At 44.8% G+C, this 23,247-nt stretch overlaps 1 protein-coding gene across 1 annotated transcript in view; it reads right to left on the minus strand.

Annotated features, from left to right (window-relative positions):
* Positions 1 to 11,516: 11,516 nt before the first annotated feature.
* Positions 11,517 to 23,247, minus strand: part of RASAL2 (RAS protein activator like 2) — a 95,746-nt gene continuing 84,015 nt past the window's right edge. Inside the window, exons 14-18 of the mRNA XM_009994642.1 lie at positions 22,457 to 23,247; positions 18,221 to 18,355; positions 16,711 to 16,913; positions 16,426 to 16,513; positions 11,517 to 11,681 (exon numbers count right to left, since the gene is read on the minus strand). Coding sequence (XP_009992944.1) covers positions 11,517 to 11,681; positions 16,426 to 16,513; positions 16,711 to 16,913; positions 18,221 to 18,355; positions 22,457 to 23,247 — 1,382 coding nt within the window. The remainder of the gene's footprint in view (positions 11,682 to 16,425; positions 16,514 to 16,710; positions 16,914 to 18,220; positions 18,356 to 22,456) is intronic.

Genomic DNA, 23,247 nt, shown 5'->3' on the forward strand with positions numbered 1-23,247 from the left:
TTGTTTGGATCTTTTTCCCTAACAGTTTTTCCCTAACATCTTTTTCCCCATTTGTCCTTACTCCTGGGATACCTCCTCAAACATCACTAAGAGAGCTGGGGAATATAAATCAGATGGGAGGAAAGGCACGGGAGAAGGGAGGTCAATTTGAGTGTTGGCTATCTACTGACTCGTAAACAGCCTGAGTTCAGAGTGAGTGGCAACCACAGCACTATATGGGCATCATTTTACAGCCCAAGAGCAGTCCTTCACCACAGTTCCTCTTAGGTAGGCTTCCCCTCCACCAAGGCCTGCTGCTGCTATGGGCAATTTCAAACTCTGTAAGAGCAAGGCTTGAAATGCCCTTTCATTCTCAGCATGGTTTGTCAACTCACCCACACTGATATGAGGAAAGACTGTTATTATTGCTGTGCATGCCCTCCTTGTTCTGTGGCATTTATTTACAACATCTATGCATTGTAGCAGTGCTATTAGTCAGTAGCTGATTTTTCCTAATAAATATCATTCTGTGAAAGAGAAATATATTTCAGACCAGTCTGCAGGTGGGAAGGATGGATTTGCTATTTAGCCAGTCAGCATCTGCTTTGTCCTCCTTTTTATGTTCCTATTGCTACAGCAGGACATAAATTAGAGGGCAGTGAGTGTGGGAAGTCTACATGGACTTGGCCACAGTGACAGATCTTGATATGGTCTCACAGGGGATGGGAGTGAGCTAGCAGGGATGGCCAAAGGCTTTCAGGAAAGAGGAGCACTTTGCTGACAGCAAATTTAAGCACTGTGAATTGCAAATGTTATCCCTGAACCAGTTTGCTGATAATGCTTGTAGCTCTCATAGCATCTGCACAAGTGTATTTGCCCAAGATACTCAACATACTTGTTTTTCATGCTGATAAGGGAGCAGTGGTTAAAGAAACACTTGTAGCAATGAGAGTGTTCATGTCCTGCATGTGTAGGATCCATTTATCAAATTCACTTCAGGCTCACTGTAGTAGAGGCCCGTCCGATAGCTGTGGCACTTAAAAGCCAAAAAATGCAGTGGGAACCTGGGGAAATGAGCAAAGAATGGCCATACAGCCTGGCACCAGCACAGCGTGTACTCAGCCAGCCACGTACACATCTATTGAAGAGATTAAAATGAAATTAAAATCTTGGAATTTACATGCGGGGCCTTGACAATGAAAATGCCAATCCTCTCATGGAGGAACTATGGTTAGGTTCCTGACTCACCAGATTTTCTCCCTCCACCTGCTGGGGTGACCTTTCCCATGGGGAGGGCAGCCAGCTTGCTACAAAGTTGGTTGGGGCCAGTGGTAAGTTAAGCAGATTCCACATCACTGGGCTCCTCCATGTTCATTAGCAGCAAGACCCATGGGCTGCTCTTCTGATGAGTCCAGTGGAATGGGCTCTTTGTGACAATCCACACCCCATCTTTGACCAAAGACAAGTGCAAAAGTTGTACTGGAAGGTATAAAAACTTAATTGTCAATGTAAGTTTTCAAACTATTTAACTGCATCCTGCTTTGTATTTGTGGGGTCAGCACCCGAAGTATGGACTTGCTGATGCCCCAATGACTGTGGGACAATAGAAGCCCTTTAACCTTGTGCCAAATAGAGTAATAAAGATATCTGGAGCAAAAGATCTTTCATTGTTTAGGATCAGGAAGAGGCAAGGTTAGCATTTACTTCCCCAGCCTGGAAAGGGACATGCTGTTGGGGAGCATAAGTGTGACACATACACCACAGACCTGTCCCAGTTAGAGAGAATAAATCTATAAGCATAATCCTGCATGTGGGCAAAGTGCAGAGAAAGGTGTGAATAGCAGGAAGGCTGCACAGAGCAAAACCACCAAGGAGCCACTCATCCAAGTCTTAGTCTCCAGAACAGGGAGACGAAAACCAGCCAAATACTCAGATCCAAAAGATACTGAAATCCATCTGAAATCAAATGCCAAGTATTTTTGAACTAAGGACTAGCCAAGCTCCTTACCAAGGGGACAAAGCTCAGTGGCTCTGTGGGCATAGTCTCATTTCTGACCTTTAATCTTTGAACACAAGAGCTGCTACCTGGGACAAACAGACTCCCCTCAGTGTGAGGGGATAGTGCAGGCAGCATGAGGGTCCCCAGCTGAATGAGCAGACGTGTTCCTGTCAGCTCATTTGTATTCTGGTCTGTCACATACTGCTTTCCCTTCTTCACCCAGCTCCCTTACTCCTTCTTTCAGCATGTCTGTGACTGACTGCAGCTTCTCACTGCAGAGGCAGCTGAAGAGCACAGCATGGGGGTGGGAGGCAGGTGCCTTCCATCCAGCTCTGCCCATTGGCTCATTCCAGACCCACAGAACTGCAGCCACCCCTTCCCCAGGGGCTGAGCAGGCAGAGATCAGCAGCTGTGCTCCCCGCTGAAGCTGGGTGACATTACACAAACATCTCTGTAAGACAGGTCTGGGACTGTCACTCAGCTCCTTTTAGGAATGGTGGTAATCTGCATGCAATGTCCCAGAAGGTAGATCATTTTAGTTGTTTTGAATGGCACTTGAAAAGCCACCATCAGTACTATAACCATAAATGGCTCTTTTTTTACTCAGGATTTCTGATCTCTGAAATAACTGCTGCTTGCTCTTCACAGGCCTCTTTAGTGCCAACACATTTTAGCAGCTAACACAGGTGTTTGGCTAACACTCAGCTTCTGTCCCGAACCAGAAGGGGAAATGCTTTCCATACAGGTGGGAGGACTGATGCCTGTGGTACTATGCTGACTCTCTAGAGGACAGTCATTACAGCAAAAGCCCAGTCCAGCCCTTCAGGAAAATTTCCTAGCATCTGTTAAACCACCAACGCATTGGCAAAAGTCTCATAAAGCCACGTCAGCTGTGATTGAACAGAGCATTACTGTGTATGCAAGGGTGAACTGCGAGAGGGACTGAGGACATTGCCTCCTAGGTCTTCCCATCTTTCCCTTTCAGGCACACAGCTCATTCCATCAAGTCAGCAGTTGGGGCAGATGGACTTTCTGTTTTAAGCTCCCGATTTTGCAAAAAGCCACAATCTGGAATCTGCCCACAGGGAAATCTATTTCTTTAAAGAAAAAAACAACCAACAAACACACACCACAACAAAAACCAAACAAAATCCCAACAACAACAAAAAATAATGTTACTGAGGGAGTAGCAATCTCTCTGCTCTTCAGTCAACCCTAGAGGAGGTGCTATGTATTTTATCAGCTTTCTTAGCCTTATTGCTTGCTGCAGCAATGACTTTGCAAATGCTCCCAAGTACAGATCCTGGCACAGCAGGGAGCTACCATTCCCCGTTCCTCAACAACTGAGAAAAAACTGAAAGGCACTGCTCCACTTGATCCCAGTTATGAGAGCCTTGATCAGGTCTTCTTCAGTGATTCCTCATCCTAAAAACCATCCAACAATATAAAATAAAAATTTGCAGTGGCTTCTAGTACTAATAAGGAAAGGAAAGTTATTCTCCTCTTTCATTGCCTTCCCACCAGGGAAGTCACAAGTCCTGAAAAGAGCCCTTTGAAAGTTCTGACAGAACTAGGGCACACAGAGGTACCTACTGCAGAGGAAAGCTTTGAACAGTGAAACATAGACTATGTCACCATGCATGAGGTAAAGGAAAAAAAGGACACACATGCTACGTACAGGCAAAGCCCTGTATCCAAAGGGTGTGTAAGCTCCTTCCATGCATTTCAGCTAATTTGGAGGCTAAAGTGAACTCCCTGACTGTGATGACAATTGAAATCCACCCAGCACCTTTTCAAGGCTTTTACAAAGTAGGTTTCTACTAGACATTCCTCAGTAGCATCCCTGGTAAGGACAACTCCTCCTTAGAGACAATGCTGGCTCTGCAGAACGATCCTCTCTACACACAAGTCAGCTGCTGAATGTGCAGAGGGTGTCACAGCCAGGCTGCCTGCCAGAGCAGGGCATCGACACCTGCAGCTCTGTCAGGGCAGGCCCTCTGAGGAAGGAAGGAAAGGGAATACAGCCAGCAAATGTCTTATCCCTCTTTCCAAACGCCAGGTCCCAGATGAGGAAAGGCTGACCCAAATGCCCAGCCATGTAACTTCTACACAAACCTTCCATGGAGACAAAACCAGCTTCTCCAGATGGAAACTGCTTCTGCGGATGCTGCTTCCTCAGTGGGGAATAGTCTGTTATTCTGCCCCATCTTGCCAAGGGCCCGGAGATGTGTCTCAACCTTTAATGAGCTCATGCCATCCCATTATCCAGACTGTGCTCTTGAACATGGAGTCTTTTTCAACCTTCTCAACATCTCTCAGAGAGATGAGCCTTTCCTTCTACCTCAGCCAACACAAAGGGGTGTAGCATCAGCCGCAGCACTGGTGCTGAGCCTCAAGCCAGGAGTCTGCAGAGGTGGCACCCATGTCTCAGGCAGGTATCTACCCCATCTTTACTGTGTTTAGCATCTTTCCCCTTCCCCAACAAGTTCAGTTTGCACCTCTACATGCAAAGCCAACACTTCTGCCCAGATGACCACCTCTGTGAGCTTTCTACTGTTGAACAAGTTACACACTGGCATTGCACACACTCCCAGGAGGGACTGTCCCTGCAAAGCACCATGTGCTGTGTGGTGCTCTGCATGTGTTTCATTGTGGCTATTCATATTCATATTTGCTTATATATGTACTGCACTCATAGTTCTGAAAATGGATTTTACTTCATATTCTCCCTGAAGACCAGGAGAATATAAACCAGTTAATTTATGGAGGCAAAATGTAGGTCCCATCAATAGAACAGGCAATAATTTGTCATGGCATCTGCATTTTGTCTGACTTCTGTGAGCTAAGTGAAAGGAGAGAAACAACAAAGGGTTAAGGGTGAATACATGCAGCCTGCAACTTAGCTGTAGCTCTTCCTTCTTCACTGCATGCAGGAATTCCTCCTTGCCCAGCAGAACAGGGACTGCTCTCAACATCTGCATCCTGCTGCAAATAGAAGCCTGGACAGCAGAGAAAAGGGGCTGAGGAACACCTTTCCTGAGTGCAGGTCACATTTCACTCTGCATTCGTTTCCATCATCACTGGTGTCTTCACTCAGTAGTTGTCCCTCACGATCCTCCTCTCCCCAGCAGTAACACAACAGCCTTTAGGGTCATAAGATAACTGTGAAAGCTGGAAGAACCTGGAAAGCACAGGCAACACCATCCTGAGTGCCCTACTCCTGGCAGCTACCCTGAAGTCTGCACTATTGGTGATTTCTCTCTACTTTAGCCAAGGCTGCTTTGCTGCTGGGCTGTGCTAAGTAGGTCTGCTGGAAAGTGGGTTCAGGTCCATAGAATTCACATTTCCAGTTGCATCAGCAGGATTACATGTACCCATGGAGCTGTGCACAGACAAGTATTCATACTTGCTGCAGGAAGAACTGACAGGCAGCCAAGTTTCATGCCTACAACCAAGATATTTGATCTACCTCTCACAGCAAAATGCAGGAATTTAATACATCTTCTGGAGACATGAGGATATTTAATCTGTGGGACCAGGAGAAAGGTGAAGGACAGCAACGTGAGATGAGTTCTAGCAAGAGCAAGGACTCTTTTCTCAGGAGACTCATATCTCAGCGTAAGCAAACTGGTGTTCCACCTGCTAATGGCTTCAAACAGCAGCTGCTGCTTAGTTAAAGCAGCAGCACACCCTCTTGCACAGAGGAAATAATTAGAAGTTTTACACTTGCATCCTTTGGGCAGGAGGACTGTTGGAAGGGAGCTTCTCCAAAGGAACTTCCCAGCTGGAGTTTACACTTGTATCCTTTGGGCAGGAGGACTGTTGGAGGGGAGCTACTCCAAAGGAACTCCACAGACCCACCTCCTCCAGGGACACTGCCTGTGCCACCCTCCTGGCCAGAAGCACCAGGCACCCACTGCCTTAGGTTCTGTACAAACATGCAGGAAGACAACTCCTGGCAGGAAAAACTCACTGCCTCAGCAAGAACAAGGCAGAACATGAAAGGGACTGGAGCAGAACAAAGCACAGGGCCAGGGTGGAGGCACACAGTAACTACTAAAAGTTTGCTGTGTGTATTCTGCAGGCTTCAAAGCTATGGAAAAAAATACCACGTGAAATGAAAATAAAAATACTTTTAGCAAAACATCCCATTGAGTGTAGGTTTTACATTCAGTAAGTTGAGTATGAAAGGCTTTCTCACTCATTATATACAAGATTTTATACACATAAAGAGTAAATATAAATTGCTTAGAATACAGCATTTTGTGTGAGCCTGTAAATAACTATTGCTCTGTGCAGCCAAGCCTCAAACAATGCAGCTTTGGGCTGCTGCATGAGCACCTGTAAACTAGGAATAGATTGAACAAGAAAACTGGGCTGGTCACATTCACCGGTCTGGCATGGGAGGAAAAAAACACAAATGAATACAAGGTAACTCTCTTGTCATCACTCAAGTTGTTACTGTGCTCCAAAAATATCCCATGCCTTAAAGAAGCAGAGAGCAATTCTCTGTGTCTCCACAGCTTGTCGCTCTCTCACTTCACAATGCCAGACACTTCCCAGCAAAGGGACAGATTCAGAATGCAGGAAAGCTCCCCGGCACGGGGAGGCAGAGCTAGATCCAGAACCTGTGCTGGGCACCCCAGCAAACACCCAGCCCCAGGAACAGGAGAAAGGAATGAACTCTGCTGCTCTACGGACCCTCTTGGTTCTCTGTCCCAAACGTTCAGTTATTCTGCCTGAGTTTCTCTCCACTCTCTGAAGTTACATGAAACACAAGTACAGCCTGAGAGGAGAAACAGCAGAATTTTAAATCAGAACAAGTTTACCGAGTCCAAACTGTTTAAAGTTAAACTTTATTTGTATTCTTTGTAGGAATATCAATAAAAGACCTCAAATGTATCTATATCTGTACATATTACAAGAACCTTCAAAAATTATTCACAGAACAAAAATAAATCTTCTTTAGAACAAACCCAGGCAATGAAATGCAGAAATGGATCTCAGTGACCAAACAGTCCAGTGCTACTAGCATAAAAATACGGCTTGAAAAACAAGTTTATTACTTTTTAAGGTGTACTTTCTTGAAATAAAAAATAAATTATTTAGAACTATCATTGTAAAACAGTTCTGTGTAGTAACACTCTTATTAAGGCCCTTGAGACAGAAAATCTATTTTTACAGGTAGGATTCCTGGCAGGCATGATCTGTAATGACATGCTTGCTCTCATGGGAGTGAACTTACTGTGGAGAAGGAAATACCTAAAAGCATTAGCCTAAATTTAACCCTTTTGCTCAGCTGGATACCTGTAGCTGACCAAGTCAATCACTGAAGGAAACACATTTCAGTCCTCAACCCAGATAGGAATTATTCTCCAGGAATGACACAGACATTTTGCAGAACACAAGAAGAATTCATACATACACAGAGACCTTAGCAGATAAATTTTGCTGACACGTACCACGGGCACTGTTGTAAAATTGATGGACTTCAAGCATGGAGTTTTCAGATGAAGTTAAAAGCTCGTGGGCTTAAGCAAGCATTAAAAAAAAAAGCCTCATCCAACCCAAAGCAATTGCAAGAATGTAAAATAAAACCCATTTCTTGGACTTATTAAGATGGGTAAAGAATTTTTTACTGGCTACACTTCATATTCTCTAACTAAAAAATATACGCATCGCTTTCCATGCTCCTCTGGATCTCCTGCCTGAGTTATGCCACTGGAATGTTGCAAAATGTGTAGCTGTCTGAATCTGTGCTTTTATGCATAGCTGCCCATTTCTAATGCACCAGGGAAATAACAGTTGGTAACTCTTGGATGTGAAATCTATTTCCCTTAAAATAAATAAATAAATAAGTCTGAATTCTAAGGGTTGCAAAGAACGGGCATTTAGAGGATGCTGCTCCTCAAACATGCTCCCTCCCTGCTCCATGTCCTATCCCATGTCATTCCAGCCACCCCTGTTCCTCACCCTCAGCAGACACCACACAAACAAGGCAGAAGGCCACAGCACTACACACGGCTGCTCTACTTCCATGCCCTGCCATGCTGGCTGGGAGCTTTTAGCTTTGCCATTTGGGAAGAATCATCCTAGAACAGCACCGAGTAACATGGTGGCAAGAACTGAGCTGCCAGCATGGAACAGCTCTTCTGTTTCAGGCTCAGGAACACACAGCATTACTCCTACAGGCTATTATTTTTTTTCTGGACTACTTCAGCTGTTTCCAAAAGAGAGCCGCAGCTCCTTTCAACAACTTAAAGACACAGCCTGATCCATTTGCTGAAAGTATGAACCAAAACCTAATGTCTATAATGCTCATCATCAGACTTTGCAGTATTTACTTCTCTCACTGCTGCAGAAACCCACTGGCTAGTAGTCTTAAACGCAACGTGGTGAGGGCTCTTGCTCCAAAATAGACAGGCCTTTTGGCTGCCACGTGGTTTAGTGTCACTTGAACTTTATCAGAATAGACAAAATAGAAGCTGGCATTTTCACATATTGTCAGCTCGAAGCAGCTTAAAATTGCTCTAGAAATCTGCTTGGTAATAAACTAGGAGAGACAGCTGCCTGCAGAACTCAGGGGCGTAGCGATTTGCTCTGCAGCTAATCAATTTTAGCCTGCAACCTTCACCCTCTCCTGCAGCTTCTCCTCTACAGCGGGAGGTAAAGGAGCACACTTTGCACTTAAGGGTAAAAGCTGCAACAGAAGAGAAACAATCAGCCTAGCAACAAGCTGTGAGGACAATGCTGATGGCTCAGACTCTTTTAGAACAGCAACTTCTCCTAGTCTACAAGCTTAAGAAATATGCAGGAGAAGGTGCATTATTAGAATGGTACATCACTGCAGACTTCACCAAAATGTACAAATCTTGGGGCATGTATTATTTCTCCTCTAAAAATCAGGGCTGAAATGTTGCTACTATGGCATTTCTCTGCAGAAACCACAGTGGTCCCGTTGGAGTCTTCAGCATTGAACCACACAGCTCAGCCAGTGATCTTTGATACCTACCAGAGAGCTGGGGAGCTCTGGTGAGATGCATTTCCCAAATTAAAGCTAGACCAAATGCTACCAGAATGACTTATCTGCTTCTGCCTGGTTCTAGTCAATGTACTCCTACGACCACTTGCTCTCAGGCCTCAGTTGAGGTCAGCAATGACCTGGAGCTGGAAGACAGTTTGGAAAGTACAGAAAATAAATCACTATGGATAAATGCAGAGCCCAAGCCCAGGTGTGTCAGATAGTACTGACTGGGCTGTAATACACCAAGATCAGAACAGGAATGCTCCTTGGCCTGGAGTACCAAGTCACATTCAAGCAGCCAGAGAAGCTTTGACTTGAACTAAGCATTAAATAAATCCCAACTCACAGCAGACAAGTCTTCTCCAGATGTAAATTAACAGGCAAAAGCTTCATACACATTTTTGTTTCACAAGTGCAGGAGATGTGGTATTTGTACTTATGCATAGTTGGTAATGTAACATACTTGAGTGATGACATTTAACTGAAGCATGGTAACACAACAACCCAGCAGAACAGTGAACATCCTGCACTCTGACATGAGCTGCAGTTGCCCACAGAGGTGAGACAACTCATTTTCCAGAAAACAAACAAGCTTGACAACAGACACTGAACTGGGATCCTCAGTATTGCCAATCCTTCATGTTCAAAGCAACAAGGGTCACTTTCAGGAGGCCAAGAAATTGGCTTAGAAACATCTACTTTTTTATGTAGCGTCATTTTAGAAATTCAGAAACTATGTCCACTATAATCACCTCTGACCTTCCCTGTATCACAGGTGATGTGATTTCAGCCAGGTACCCCCAGAGCTACCTCCTAGTTGCAGCCTGAACTGTTTGCTAAACACATCCCACATCCACTGGAGGTTTTATGTCATTTGGAAGTCAACTTTTCCAATGTCAAATTTCCATAACATGTTTGGATGGTTAAACACACTCACTGTTATTTGCATACTTCTGTAATTCAAAATGTCAATTGCTGTTGCAATAGTCGTATTATTTACTTTGAGGGTCTGAGAGCTAGAAACTTATACCAAAAAGTGCAAGTGAAGATTCACACACTTTCCCTTGAGTCTAGAATTTGGGGTTTAAAAAACCCGTTAGACTAAATATTGTGGCATTTGCTGGAATCATGAGAATTGACAATACTGTGTCATTTATTGTTAATCTTTTACAGTTTGTAAATGTCATTATCTTCCATGAGAAGGTCACTTTGTAATGATATACGCATTCACATACAGCCTGTAAGTATGTTTCTATGAAATGCAACTGAAAGTAACTGGAGATAAAAGCTTAGTCGAAACTCCTTAAGAAAAAACTTCAGAAACTACAAAAAACCAGAACTTCAAAAAAACACCCCTATTTAAAGTATCCAGAGAAAGGCAAAATTCAGTGGAAATGGAAGATCTTTCAAAACAAACATGCAGAAAGTAACTTTCATTGGAACCAGACTGGCTAAGCTAGGGGCTGAAGTAGTTAAAATCTATAAATACTCTAGGAAAAAGGGAATTTTGCATATGAAATCTGCTTTGCTGGGCACGGGCACCCTTTGGTTAGCCCTTTCCTCAGAGCATTGACCTGGCTGTTCCTGATGGAGTGCAGAGAAAGAATTCAGGATGCTGCTGCATGGTGCATAAAGTAGGGGCTGGGTAGAAATTTAACAAAAAACCCCTATGTACAGGTCTGTAAATTCTCAAACCAGAAAATACAAAACTGCATTAGAACTGGGGTAAAAAAGAAAGAATCCTACCTTGGAAAACTGCAGATTCCCTCTGTTTGATGAGAAGCCTGACTGTGTGCAAATGCAAGGAAACAAGCTTTGCTGCTCCAAGCTCTCACCTTGTTCAGAAAGACTGACAATATTTTGCTGGAGTCTTACTGAAAAGTAGGTGCTGGATCCAGCGAGAGCCCATTTCCTTGCTACAATGTTTGCTATCGAGTTTGCATTCAGTTAAAGAACAGCTAGAGAAGAGGGGAATAAAACCAGCAGATGAGTTTTCTTACAGAATTCATTTCACTACCATTTCACTCCACTCATGTTATCAGTCAGCCCGATATATACAGCTGCTATCTAATTTAACCCACTGCTCATCTCTCTCTCACCCACAACACACATGCACTCACACTCCCCTCTTCCTCCTCCAAGGACTGCAGTGCTTTCAACAAGAGAAAAATAATAATAACAATAATAATAATAATAATAAAAATAGCAATAATTAAAAAAATCTACAGTATTCACTTCTTCCTTTTGGTATTTTACATCAGCGTTTTCTGTACATAACCCAAGAGCTCCCTCTATTTACACAGTGATATGGAAGGACTTGTTCTCAGGAGCTCAGTTTTCCTGGCCTCGAGTGGGGAATTAAAAGTCCACCTTTTCCAAGCTGTTCTTTTCACTTTCCCATTTCATTAGCAGCATTATGTAAACCTGTAAGGGGGAAGGAGGGGGGTGGGGGGGCTTTATTTTAAAAGGTTTCTTGAGTCTGCTCCCTCTTGATGGCTGGCAGCACCTGCCCAGTTAGCAGCTGCTGTTTTTGAATTCACCATTCTCCGTGATGGAAAGCTTGGTGGGGTTGGTGGGGGAGATGCCATTGCGGACTTGCATGCTGTAGCGCTCCTTCACCTGCGTCAGGGCACTCATCAGCCGCGTGTTGGCAGAGTCCAGGGACACGATCCGCTTCTCCTGCAACAAACACCCCACAAAGTCAGAGCTGCTTCACACATGAAATGCCTTTAACCCCACCAGCCTGGTTTCTGGCAGGGAGGGGACTTCCAGGACTCGGGGCTGTGGACAGTGTCTTCAGATGGTTCCTAGGCAGAGAGGCAGCTCGGCTAACATTCTCTGGGAAGATGGGATGTCTGCCTCTTTCTGTTTTCTTGGAGTGGCCCCTGCGTGCCACTGGCTCCTCACAGGCTGGCCTGGCCTTTTTGTACGATGGAAGGTGACAGTGAGTCAAAGTTACATTGGTGAACTGATCCAGTCATGGTGGCTTTATCCAACCAGCTTCCAACTGAGGCAGGTGGAAATGCCGTATTTTGCACATGGGAGGGGTGAGGGGAGGGTGTTGGTGTTAATAACAACAGTAGCCAATTTACTTATTTTTAAAAATATGTTAGAAAAACAGAAACAGGCAGCAGAAAATAAAAGTGGTGGAGAGGTTTCATCTGGCAGAGAAAAGTGCAAGTGGTAATCTAATGGCCATCGTCTCTGTGTTTTGGATGGAGTGCGCTCGGAATAAACTCACGGTGTGCTCAAAATAAATCATAATTAAACAAAAAAAGAAAAAGAAAAAAGCAGATAATGGCAGCCTGCAGTCACCAGCAGGAGTGAGGGTGCAATAGCAACATAAAGAAGCAGCCAAAAGCTACGACTAAGGGGTTATTTGAGGTGAAGGGGGCAGTGTGGGTGGAGGGGGAGATGCCATCGACAGAACACAAAGAACAAACACTGAACACACTGCTCCTAGACCCATTCCAGCTCAGAGGGGCTCCCAGGCTCTGCCAAGTCCAGGGTTCCCAATCCCAGTTTTGGTTCTTCCAGCACAGGAAGTGCTAGCCTCCACTTTTAACAGAAGTATTCGGAAAACTAAAGGATGTGTACTAAATTTATAAAAAACCCTCTCAACAAAACCCAGCCTGCTAACAGCTAGATCTGCAGTGGGATGCAGCACTAGAGGGCCAAGCCAAAAACTTGATGGCATGATTAGAAATGGCAATTTTCACAAAATAAAAATAGAATTATGCAGCCACAGAGAGCAGCAGCAGTGATGGCAACAGGTAAAAATGCTCTCCCAGCTACTAGCTGACTGTTTTGTTTTTTCTTTGAGAAAGAAGAAAGTCTAATTTACTTGAGTGAAAAAAGCTGCATGCAGGAACTCTTCCCAGTCTGGCCCATTGAAAAACAAAATGGAAGGAAAAATGATGCACATAAGGCACAAACATTAAGGGATAGTTCAGACATACAGCTCAGGAGACCTACGTGCTACAACATCCCCTTGAGAACTGGATCCCAGCACATCAGCTGTGTGGTACATCAGCAATCAAGGCATGTTTGCTTTTCTCAGTGGGCTTCCCCACAGGGGTAAGTCTTGGAGTGCAAAAACAAAGCAGAAATCAAGGACTGCTTGTAGTACAGCCCTGAAGAGACTGAGCTCTGTGTAGCAGAGCAAATGAAAGAAGAGGCAGGAGAAATCAACAAGGAGCAAGGCACCTGCCCTGATCCAGGCAATGTAGGTAAGGAGAAGGGACAATGGAGGAGCTGAAGCTTTAGCCTTCCCTCCCGTGCTGAAATGAATCCAGCAAAACACAACTGCCTTAGCAGAAATGTGTTCTTCAGCAAGTTAAAGCTCCTCCTCAGACTACATTTCACCTGGAATATATAATTCAGAATGAAAATCTCTTTCCAAGGAATATAACTTTCCAAAGAGTTAAAAATGAAAGGCTGGTTATTTTCTGGCACTGATGGGTGCTCACTATGACAGTTTGCAAAACTGCTAGAAATACACACTTGGAAAAAATCAAATCCATCTTAAAAGCATGAGCTTGGTGAGCAGAGGAATCTTCTCACTCAAAAGAAAGCACACGCTAACAACCATGTCTCTAATACACAAGAATTAGGTGCAGGGAGTGGGAGGAGCTGGAATGGGTAGGAGGTCAGTGCACTGGGCCAGGACTGGGTACTGCTCAGCTAGAGAACTGATTGGGTTTACTTGCCTGTTTGAATTATCTCATCCCCATTTATGACCTGTAATTTAACACAGTGGAGATGTCACTTGCAATAGCAACTGGGCCAGCACTCCTTGCAGCTCTGCTGCTCTCAGGAGAGTTTAGCCAGACCTAGCCCCTGCTCCAGCCTCTGGAAGCACACAAGGAACTGCCCAGAGCCAGGGCAAACAGCACGTGTGCTGAGAACAAGGCTGTCCTTCTGCATGGGTACAGCACTGGGTGCTGCACCTGACCACAAGGCAAAAGATCAAATCCTGAAAAGCACCTTGAGCTTATGTAACTAAGCACAAGAACCCAAGTTGCTGCTGTTTTCTAGTAGCCATTAACTCTTCAAATAGGTGTGATAAGCCAGGTTCCAACTCCACTCCATATATCTCACATTAAAAAGACCTTTTCTAGCCACTGCTATTTCCCTTTGCCAAATGAATCATAGACTAAGAAAATCTTTCAAACACAATTTAGAGGGATTGCTACAGAACTCAGAGAACACTTGGGCTCCTCTGGTGTGTCTGTTCTGAATCTTTCATCTGTTTCCTCTTCTGCTCACGTGTCAGGAAAGGGGAATGACAACTAAACTTTCCCCATGAACTGGTTGACACTGAAGCAGTTAAGGTTTTGCTGATGATCTTGCTTGCCTGAGTAGCTAACAGCACTTCAGAAGAGAGTGTGTCTTCAGAAGGAAAAGTGTCAGATTAAAAGAGGAATCATTAATGCTCTTGCTTTTGCAACAAGTTCCATTGCAGGTAATAAATGATGCATCATTTGATCAAGTGTGATCAAGGAACACACCTTTCTGGTCCTGAGGGTTTCACAAATCAGCAGCAGTTCCCTCTGCCAGCTGGTGACACTGAGGGATCGAACTGGTCCACTCTGCCCTGCCTGTCTGTAATCCTACACCGAGGCCAAGGGCCTACTGGCATAGACAGGTAACAAAGGGAGAGTCAAGCCTCTTACTCAGTCACAATCTCACACATCTTCCTCTCCAAAAATCCCTTTTAATGGGTTTTATCCTCAGGGCCTCTTTCACCTTCTTGAGGCAGATGAAAAAAGCATCACTTCCTTCAAAAACCGGGCTGCTGTTCGGGTGAGCTGCTGTTCCTTCACGTAACTGATTGTGCCAATCTCCAAAAAATGGCCCAGCACATTCAAGTTCAACTCCAGCTTCCACTTTCCACAGTCCTTGATCAGACTGGAGGCAGCTCTGCTGTTCTCCCACCATCAAGAAAATAATAATAAAAAAAATAATCCAGTGGCTGACTACATTCCTGTTCATTCTCCAGCACTCTCCCACTTTGCATTTTAAGTGCAAGTCCTCACAGAGAGGATTTTTATCTTGAGCTGCATCTTGAAAGGGTGACTACACTGTTGTCTCCGTGTAGAGCATCTTGCACAATAACTAGGAACTATATTTGGTGTAACTCCAGTAGAATTTTCTTTTTATCCTGCAAGGCTAGATAACAAGTAACATCTTATTGTAGACAAGTGATTTGTTCAAATTAGATGGCATTAGATCCAAAAATCCAGCTTTCATGAACAGTCGTTCTGAAGAACGGTGGGAAAATGGGCAGAGGCAGCAGAAAAAAAATATAACTTCAAATTATCAAAAAGAAATCTGCTATAAATATGTTTCTGGTGTCACCCAGCTTTTAAAAACGCTTTTAAAAACTCCTTTTTCTAATTCATATTTGCCCTGCAGTTCTGTATGAGCTCAAACCTTTGCTATTGCTGGCCATTCAACAAGAAAAAGTGGCCCTTTGTGCTCAATTATGCCTATATCCCAATACACCTGTACCATCTTTAACCATGTCAAACTAAGGGAATTTCCCCCCCACCACATTCTCTGAGCATGGAAACAACTTTCTGAGTTAGCTTGGGTTACTCCTTAAGCAGGTCATCTTCTTAAGATTATCTATTAAGGAAAGTTTACAGTTGGAACTACTGACAAGCCCAGAAGCAGGGAAGATGTTCCTCCAAATGCAAATACCACAAACATAACATGGCAGGCAGATATCGAACCAGCCTCGGGTTCTGCCAGACAAGCTTTGCTCTCTGGGATCAGCACAGACACAGAAGAAAAGCTGAAATGATCCCACACAAAACACCCACATGCATTGCCCACTGGGTCCTGCTTTCCACAGCCAACTGGTGTTGGCCAAGGCAAGCACTGCAGGCTCCTGGCAAAGTGGGCATTCCTCCAGGACTGACGTGGACAGTCAGAAGGGGTGGAATGCCACGTGTGACATACAGGGCAATCTCCACTGCAAGCATTCTCTGTTCTTGACTCAGATGTTCAAAGCCATGCTTTTAGCTTGCATAGCTGAGATGCATGCACATGGCAATTAAGCTATGCTGGTATGAGGCACAGCTTTTCCAGAGTTCCCAGGCCCACGCTCGGAACAATGTCTACACAATGCCTTGCTATTCCTTTGCCCCCTTGGGATCTCACAAAGGAGAAAAGGTTTTGGAGAAGCAGTCAGTCCTGTGATTTGTTGCCAGGCTTTCTCAAAGCCTAGTGCCTGACAGTACAGCCTTTATTAATTAAAACACCCAATTCTCTCCTCGATGGCAGCAAGTCACATGTGGAACACCAGGGACCAATAATGACTTGGGAGCTGGATAACAGTGCTGGGGCAGGAGGAGAGGGGGAAATAACGGGGTTTACACACCAAGAATGTGGTTCCTGGCCATCCTGAGCTCCTTACCTGTGCATCAATAATTTTCTGCTTTGCATCGATGACAGCTTGCATCTCTGCATGATCCTTCTTCAGCTCCTCTTCAACCGCCATGAGTCTGATAAGCAAAAAGAGGTATGAATCAGGACCATTTAATACTATTCAAGAGTGTTTCAGGTATTCCGGCCTGTTGGTTTGACTTCTCTGATTGTCCTGGCTCTGCAAGAGAAGAATTCTGCTGCACTTGGAAAAGCTTATCTATCCATCTGACACTCCCGACTGCCTAGCCTTGTCCCAGACTTTCCAAAGCCTCACCTGCTGATTATACTTTTCATCTGGCTGTCCTTCTCCTCCTGTTGCCTGCGCAGTCTCTCCTCACTGTCTTCCAGCCTAGACTTGTACTCCATCAGCAGCTTCTGCATTTGCTGCTCTTGCACCAGGAGCCGCCGCTCATATTCCTCCAACCGACGACTTGACACCTTCAGGCGCTCCTTCAGCTTGGCTATCTCTTGTTCATACTGCAGGTGGAGGTAAAGGAGGAAAGCATCAGATGCAAGGGAAAAAGAAAGATCAGATCATTCTATTCTGCTGCTGCTGTTCAGAGAGCAACATTGTTTTTCTCATGAAATATAAATTGATGGGAGTAAAGGAAGTGACGAGCAAACAACTGTGGGCAACCACAGACAAGGAGCACACAGGCTGACATGGAGCATCAAGCTACTCCCACACTGCAGGGTGTCATTCTGTAGCACAATTTAAGCACTCTGAGGGCTCTGACATGACTCTTCAGTCCTGACTGGTAACATCCTCAGTTCATGTGGACTCAGGCAGCTCCCAGACAGAAGCTGCTAACAGTGCTCAACTGTAAAAATATCCTGGAGTGGCCAAACTGACAAAACAGACCAGTATGGGATCCAAATAATTAATTTTTTAGGACCTTATTGAGGCATGAGACCATGTGTGAAATCAAAGCAAATAATTTGCTACAGAAGACAGCCTTTAAGTTTACTTGGGTGAGGTTTTGTTCTACTTACTGTCTCTGTGGACAATCACTTCTGCAACAGAGCAATGAATATCAACATATTCCACTTTTGTTTGGGTTCATTCACCTTTCCTAATAATCCTATGTTCCCGTTTCTTGTCCACCAAATGTTCTCCTCCTCACTTCCTGCCCCTTCAAAATACCAAACCTCTTACAAAACTTCATCACCATAGCAGCACACAGGTGTAACTATACTTGGAAAAATGGTATCTACTCTTGAAAATAATTACACTTGAAAAAAAGAAAAAAAGAGATCGTGGATGTTTCTGTGTAGCTCAGAAACAGGGCACTACCCAGGTGACAGGCATAGCCCAGGTGACAGGCATTGCCTCAGGCATTTACAGAGCCTTGTACTTAGCATATCCTAAGCTATACTCAGTCGAGCTAACAACTGTGATTTTTTTTTTCATTGTTTTTTCACTAAGGAGTTTTGCAAACATAGAAAAATCGCAGTGTGCTGTAGCTACAGTGTTGTCATATAAAGTTAATGACTTGAGCAGGACCTAATACAGTTAGGCAGTGTGACTCACAATGCACATTAAGTGCCAAATACCAGCCTGTAATGTACAAAGACAGCTGTGCCAGTTTGCACCCACTTGACATGCTACAGCCTGTACGTGGGTTAATCTACACTATGGAATCCTGTACTACAGATATGTGTGACAGCACGTCCAGCAGGAAGTCATGCCAACACAACCTGTGCTTGAAACCAGGACTCTGTCAAAGCAGTGCCTGAAAGCTGTTCTTGACTCGGCTGTGGGGTGGACAGGGAACAAAATCTACCTTCTCAGCATGCTTGACTTCATCTGGATTCTGCTCTGCATCCTCCTCTACTTCTTCATACTGTCCATTATTGAGAACCCAGGCAGCTGTCCTTTCCACTGGTGACATTGTGGCAGAATCCACAGGTGACTGCACCTGGAACAGAGATACCTGTAAGCATTTTTCAGAGAAACTACACACAAACCAGCTCTAAAATCCAATTTATTTGGAGAAGAAAAACTACTATGAGTCTGTCAGTCTCAAAGGATCCCCTAAACCTCTCTTGCAGAGATACCTCATCCTCCCTTGTCTTCGGACCCACAGCTCTTACCTGAGTCCCTCTAAAACCAGTGTACTTTAGAAATTCTTCCTTGCTAAGTGAGCTACTCTCTGGAAATGTTCTTGTTTCCAAATCCTGTTCACATCCACCCTTCCCCTTTGCCAGATTTTCAGAAAGGCTTTATCAACCTGTGATTTCTCTCCCAAAGAAAACAGAGCAATGAAGCTTTGCTTGCAGCCTGCTCAGGTGAGACAGACTGGTTTCTCTGGGGTGCTGAGGAGCAGCTTTCTCAGCCAGGCTGCAGACAGGCTTGCAAGGGGGCTGCAGGGCTTGGTGACAAGACAGCACAGCAATACTTTGAAATGGCAAAGAAACCTTATCACTGTAGTGCTTATCAGATTTAGGTGGTCTATTGTAGCAGTACATCCAGATGAGGCTGTGAAAGGAAGTCAGGGCCAGCAGTGCTAACTAGAAGTGTAAGACATCATCATCAGCTACCCTCTTTAAGGGAATCTGAAAAGGAAGCCAAGAAAAGAAACAAGAAACTCTCCCCCCCGGCTGGGGAAAATACAGCTTGCTACAAATTCCAAGCAATTTTCACAGACAAAGACAAGTTTATAAGCACAGGAATTAGCATAATTACCCCTGAAAGAGCAACACTGTCTTAACTTTGAGAAATGCAGAACATCAGCTTCCCCCACTCTGTAGCTTCTTTTTGTGCTCAAGCAGCCCTTCAGCTCCCTGCCTGCTGTCAGCACTGCACCGGAGTGAGCTGTGCTCCTCAGCAGGGCAGGGGGATTTTGAAGTTGCAGTTTCAGCAAGGAGCAACTCATGGGGGAGTCACAGCTTCTGTACAGGAGTCAGGTTGAGGGATCATGTCAACCTCCATTTCTGGTCAGAGGATCTGCCTGCAACTGGCTCAGCTGTCCTGAGCAGTGATAAAGGCTCCAACACCAGAAGAAGCTACAGGAAGGACGGGTAAAAAGGCAAAGGAAAGGAGTTAAGCAAAAACCCCTGGATTAGGCAGAGGCCTTTTTGCTAGAAGGAAATCTTCACAGCAGAAAGGCTATTAGCCCCTTTCGAGTACGCCATGGCAACTTTGCAAAGCTCCTTAGATTTTTTTTTAGGGTATTTGCTGTGATGCAGCCATGTCGAGGGAGACTATGGGCTGCCACCAACAGGCTCTTCTCAGAGACAAACACTTGGATCTCGGAATTAGGCACAGCTAAGGATGAACAGTGTCACTGTTCATTGGAGTTACCAAGGACAAAGACAGCAGAAGGTTGACTATAAACTGTATCACCAGCCTATTAACAGACTGATCACCAGCAAACCTTGCCAACCAACCTTGAGAGCTGTAGGATAGAATGTTTTCAGCAGCCAAACTCAGAAAGCCTACAAAGACCAAGTGGATGGCAAGCACTCCACATGCTAATGGGTTATGAGTTATACCCTAATAAAGAGGAAAAAAGAAAAAGCCTGCTAGGAACATGTATTAATTCCCCTCTTTGCCTCTCTTCCAGTGGAACACACTGACATTTCTGTTCCCACCTACCTACTAAATTGAAATGGAAGGCAAAAAGTGACCTCTCACAGCAAACAAAGGGCCTAGCTCTATATGCAGGAACAAACAAGACTTGTAGAAAACAGTCTAATAATTATAACGCCCACGAAGCATGCCTAGAAAGAACATGCCCAACTTTTTTCTTTTTCTTCTTTAAATAAGAACAGAATTCCACAACACAATTTGCAATTAAAAGGATGCAATGGAATTTGCCTCCAAAAAATTTTGGCCCCTTGATTTGGCACACTTCAAGACATTTCTCAAGGGTGTGGGGAAGGAAAGAACAAATTGATTTCTCTGAATAAAGTAGGAGCAAGTACTTTAATGAATCCAGTGAAAGCAATTAGTATGGAAAGTAGAACAGAAAATAAGTAGATGCCTATTGCCTACAAGAGGTGGGAAGGAGATTGCCCTGAAACCTGGGCACAGTTGGGTAATCAGCATTTAGAATAAGAAGAGCCCAGGGTTTGCAAACAGCTAACCCAGTGCTTCTTGTAAACAAGCACAGGGCAGGAGCCCCCCACATAAGGTGCACACACAAAGACTGGAGACACAGCACCTCTACTTCCCAACACCTTCAAAGTAATGCCCTTCGCACTTCCCAAACAAGCCCTGAGGAAGGGCAGCAGCTCCCTGTGGATTTTGGCTAGGACACTGCATGAAACCACACTAAAACTCATCAGGTCATTCTATCCAGGTTTAACACTGGATGCCTTAGAACTGGCAGTTTTTCCTTCAAATTTCTCCTTGCTACTGGCCTAAAAGTTCCCTACCACCTCCTCACTAGACTTGTGTTCAATAGACTTCACCTATCAACCCCTCTATCCCCAAATGTAAAACACGCTCTAAAGTAGAACACAAATATATGCACTACAAATAACAAACAACTACTGTTTTTGGTATAACTAACATGGCATATTAGGCTTTGCTTTGTGATTCAGTGGTTTTTGATCCTCTTGTACTTTAACGAACCAGAGGTATCAAAGCAGTTTTGAAGCCCTGATTGCTCCTGGGTTCCCAGGCATCATCCAGATTTTCCTACTGTTGACTGTAACTTTCAGGAGTTTGCAAAGAAAGCTACACCAACAGGGACACCAGTAAAACCTTTGCCTCAGTAGGAGCTCACACTGGCAACTAATGTCCTCTGCCAGCTTTACCTCACAACTCAAACTCCTTCTCCTATATAACCATGGCTTCATCAGCACTTTTGCCAACTGGGCTACATCACAGCAAGGAGGATCCATAACCTCCTGGCTCCTTGGGGAATGTCGCTTCACTGTCAGCACGGTGCAATCTCAACCTCAGGGGCTGCAACTTTCTGGAGTGATAGTCCTCAAGTCATGCTTGTGTGCAGAGCTGCATCCTTTCAAGGAGATCTTGTGGAGAGCAAGAGTTTTAAAAATTTCCTTCAACACTAGGTAATGTAAATCAAACATGAGCATGCTTACATTCACATTGACCACAGAAGAAAACACTTAGCCCCAAGTGGTGTTGCCTGCAAGCTCACTCTGCCATGCTGGTAACTCTGTATGCACTCATAAGACATTTTGAAAAACAACAACTTTCCCCTCACCCACAGATCAACACATTTTCTACTTCTATTGCAGTGCCAAGCATTCAAATACTTCAGTTCCTCTTTCATTTAGGGAAGGATTTTCATACACAGCAAATCACAACAAGTTTTTGGTTTTTCTTTGGGTTTTGTTTTTGTGGTTTTTTTTTAAGGTAAAGGAATGTTGGCTGCTTGACAGGAAAACCCTGAATTGCAGTCGCCTATGAACTACTGATAAAGTGCATTAGGAGTTGGTACATATAAGCACTTCTTTCCAGAAGGTGTTTGCATTATTCATAGTTTGGGATGATTAATGAAAAAGCAGTATTTATTTGGGGACCAGCAATAGATTGCTGCATCATGGTAAAATACAGAATTCTCCACACTTAAGACAAGTGTACTTCTTTATTATTTTGGCAGCAGCTAATGCCACAGTGTTTTACCTTTGTTGATTTCTCTGTTTTTAGGTAGTTGTGCTTTTGAATTAGCACTGCAGGGCAAACACATTCTCACATGGCACCAAAATGTGGAACAAAGCTTCTTCTGATTATTTTTGGTTTTTATTCAAGGAAATGTTCAAGTTTTGTTTCTTTCAGCAGCCTTGCTGCGACCTCAGTAATGGCCAAATGTATTTATTTTTTACGAATTTAATACAAAAGCATCCAAAAATAACAGGTAGGGCTCAGCTTGCCAAGCTTGTCAGGGCAACAAGCAGGACTATTCATGGGCAACTATTCACTTGCTACCGGCCACTTGCCTACTTGCCAGTCCTCTCCATTCAACTAAAAGGTCAAAAAGCTTTGATGCAGCAACTGGGGAAAGACCAAAGCAAAAAGTGCCTGGAAAAAGGCTTTTCCTTACCTGCTGGGTTTGTTGCCTCTGAATTGCCCGCACCTTTGGGACAGGGCTCTCCCTGGAGGACGAGGACTGCTGCCGGGATCGGCTCCCGTTCTGCAGGGGTTCAGCCACCATGGCCCCCGACACTCCCGACATGCTGCCCGTGCTCCGCAGGGAAGCACTGTGGGGCAAGGACTGGGGGGCTTTGGCCCTGGCACCCAGCACACCTTGGTCCATTTTGCGGATCTGTGCTTGGCTGCTGCTGTTCTGGCGGGGCAGCGCGATGGGGACGTGCTTGTCGGGGGGGACGTGGCGGCGGGAGAAGTCCTCGCTCTGCGTGCTGCGCTTGGTGAAGTCCTCCATGCTGCTGTTACTGGGTCCACTAAGTTTGAAGTCTTCGCTGTTGCTTCGGCTCCGGGAACTGGCAGTGCTCAGGTTTTCCAGGCTGGAGTCCACAGAGGCCTTGGGCATCGGAGGGGTTGGGTTGTTGAGATGGTAAACCGGGTTCTGGAATGAGAGAGGCTGGAGGCTGCCCTGCTGGTTCAAAGCGGGGTGCAGAGGTCTCCTCACCTGGGGAGCACTCTGGGGTGTGCTCTGAGTTTCCCACAGCTGTTTGATGTTGGCCACCTGTGTGACGGAGAGCTGGCTGCCCGCCAAGCGCAAAGGCACATCGTGCATAATGGAAGTGTGGTCAGTACTGTGAGCTGTGTGAGGGTCTTGGAGGTCCATGAGAGAGATGCTACGCCCATTAGGCAAGAGGCTTTCCCTTTCATCCTTATCTGAGTAAGTCATGCTCTGGGTGGACGCCTGCTGAA

Source organism: Chaetura pelagica, unplaced genomic scaffold, assembly GCF_000747805.2.
Source record: "Chaetura pelagica isolate M959 unplaced genomic scaffold, ChaPel_1.0 scaffold363, whole genome shotgun sequence".
Classification (NCBI taxonomy): domain Eukaryota; kingdom Metazoa; phylum Chordata; class Aves; order Apodiformes; family Apodidae; genus Chaetura; species Chaetura pelagica.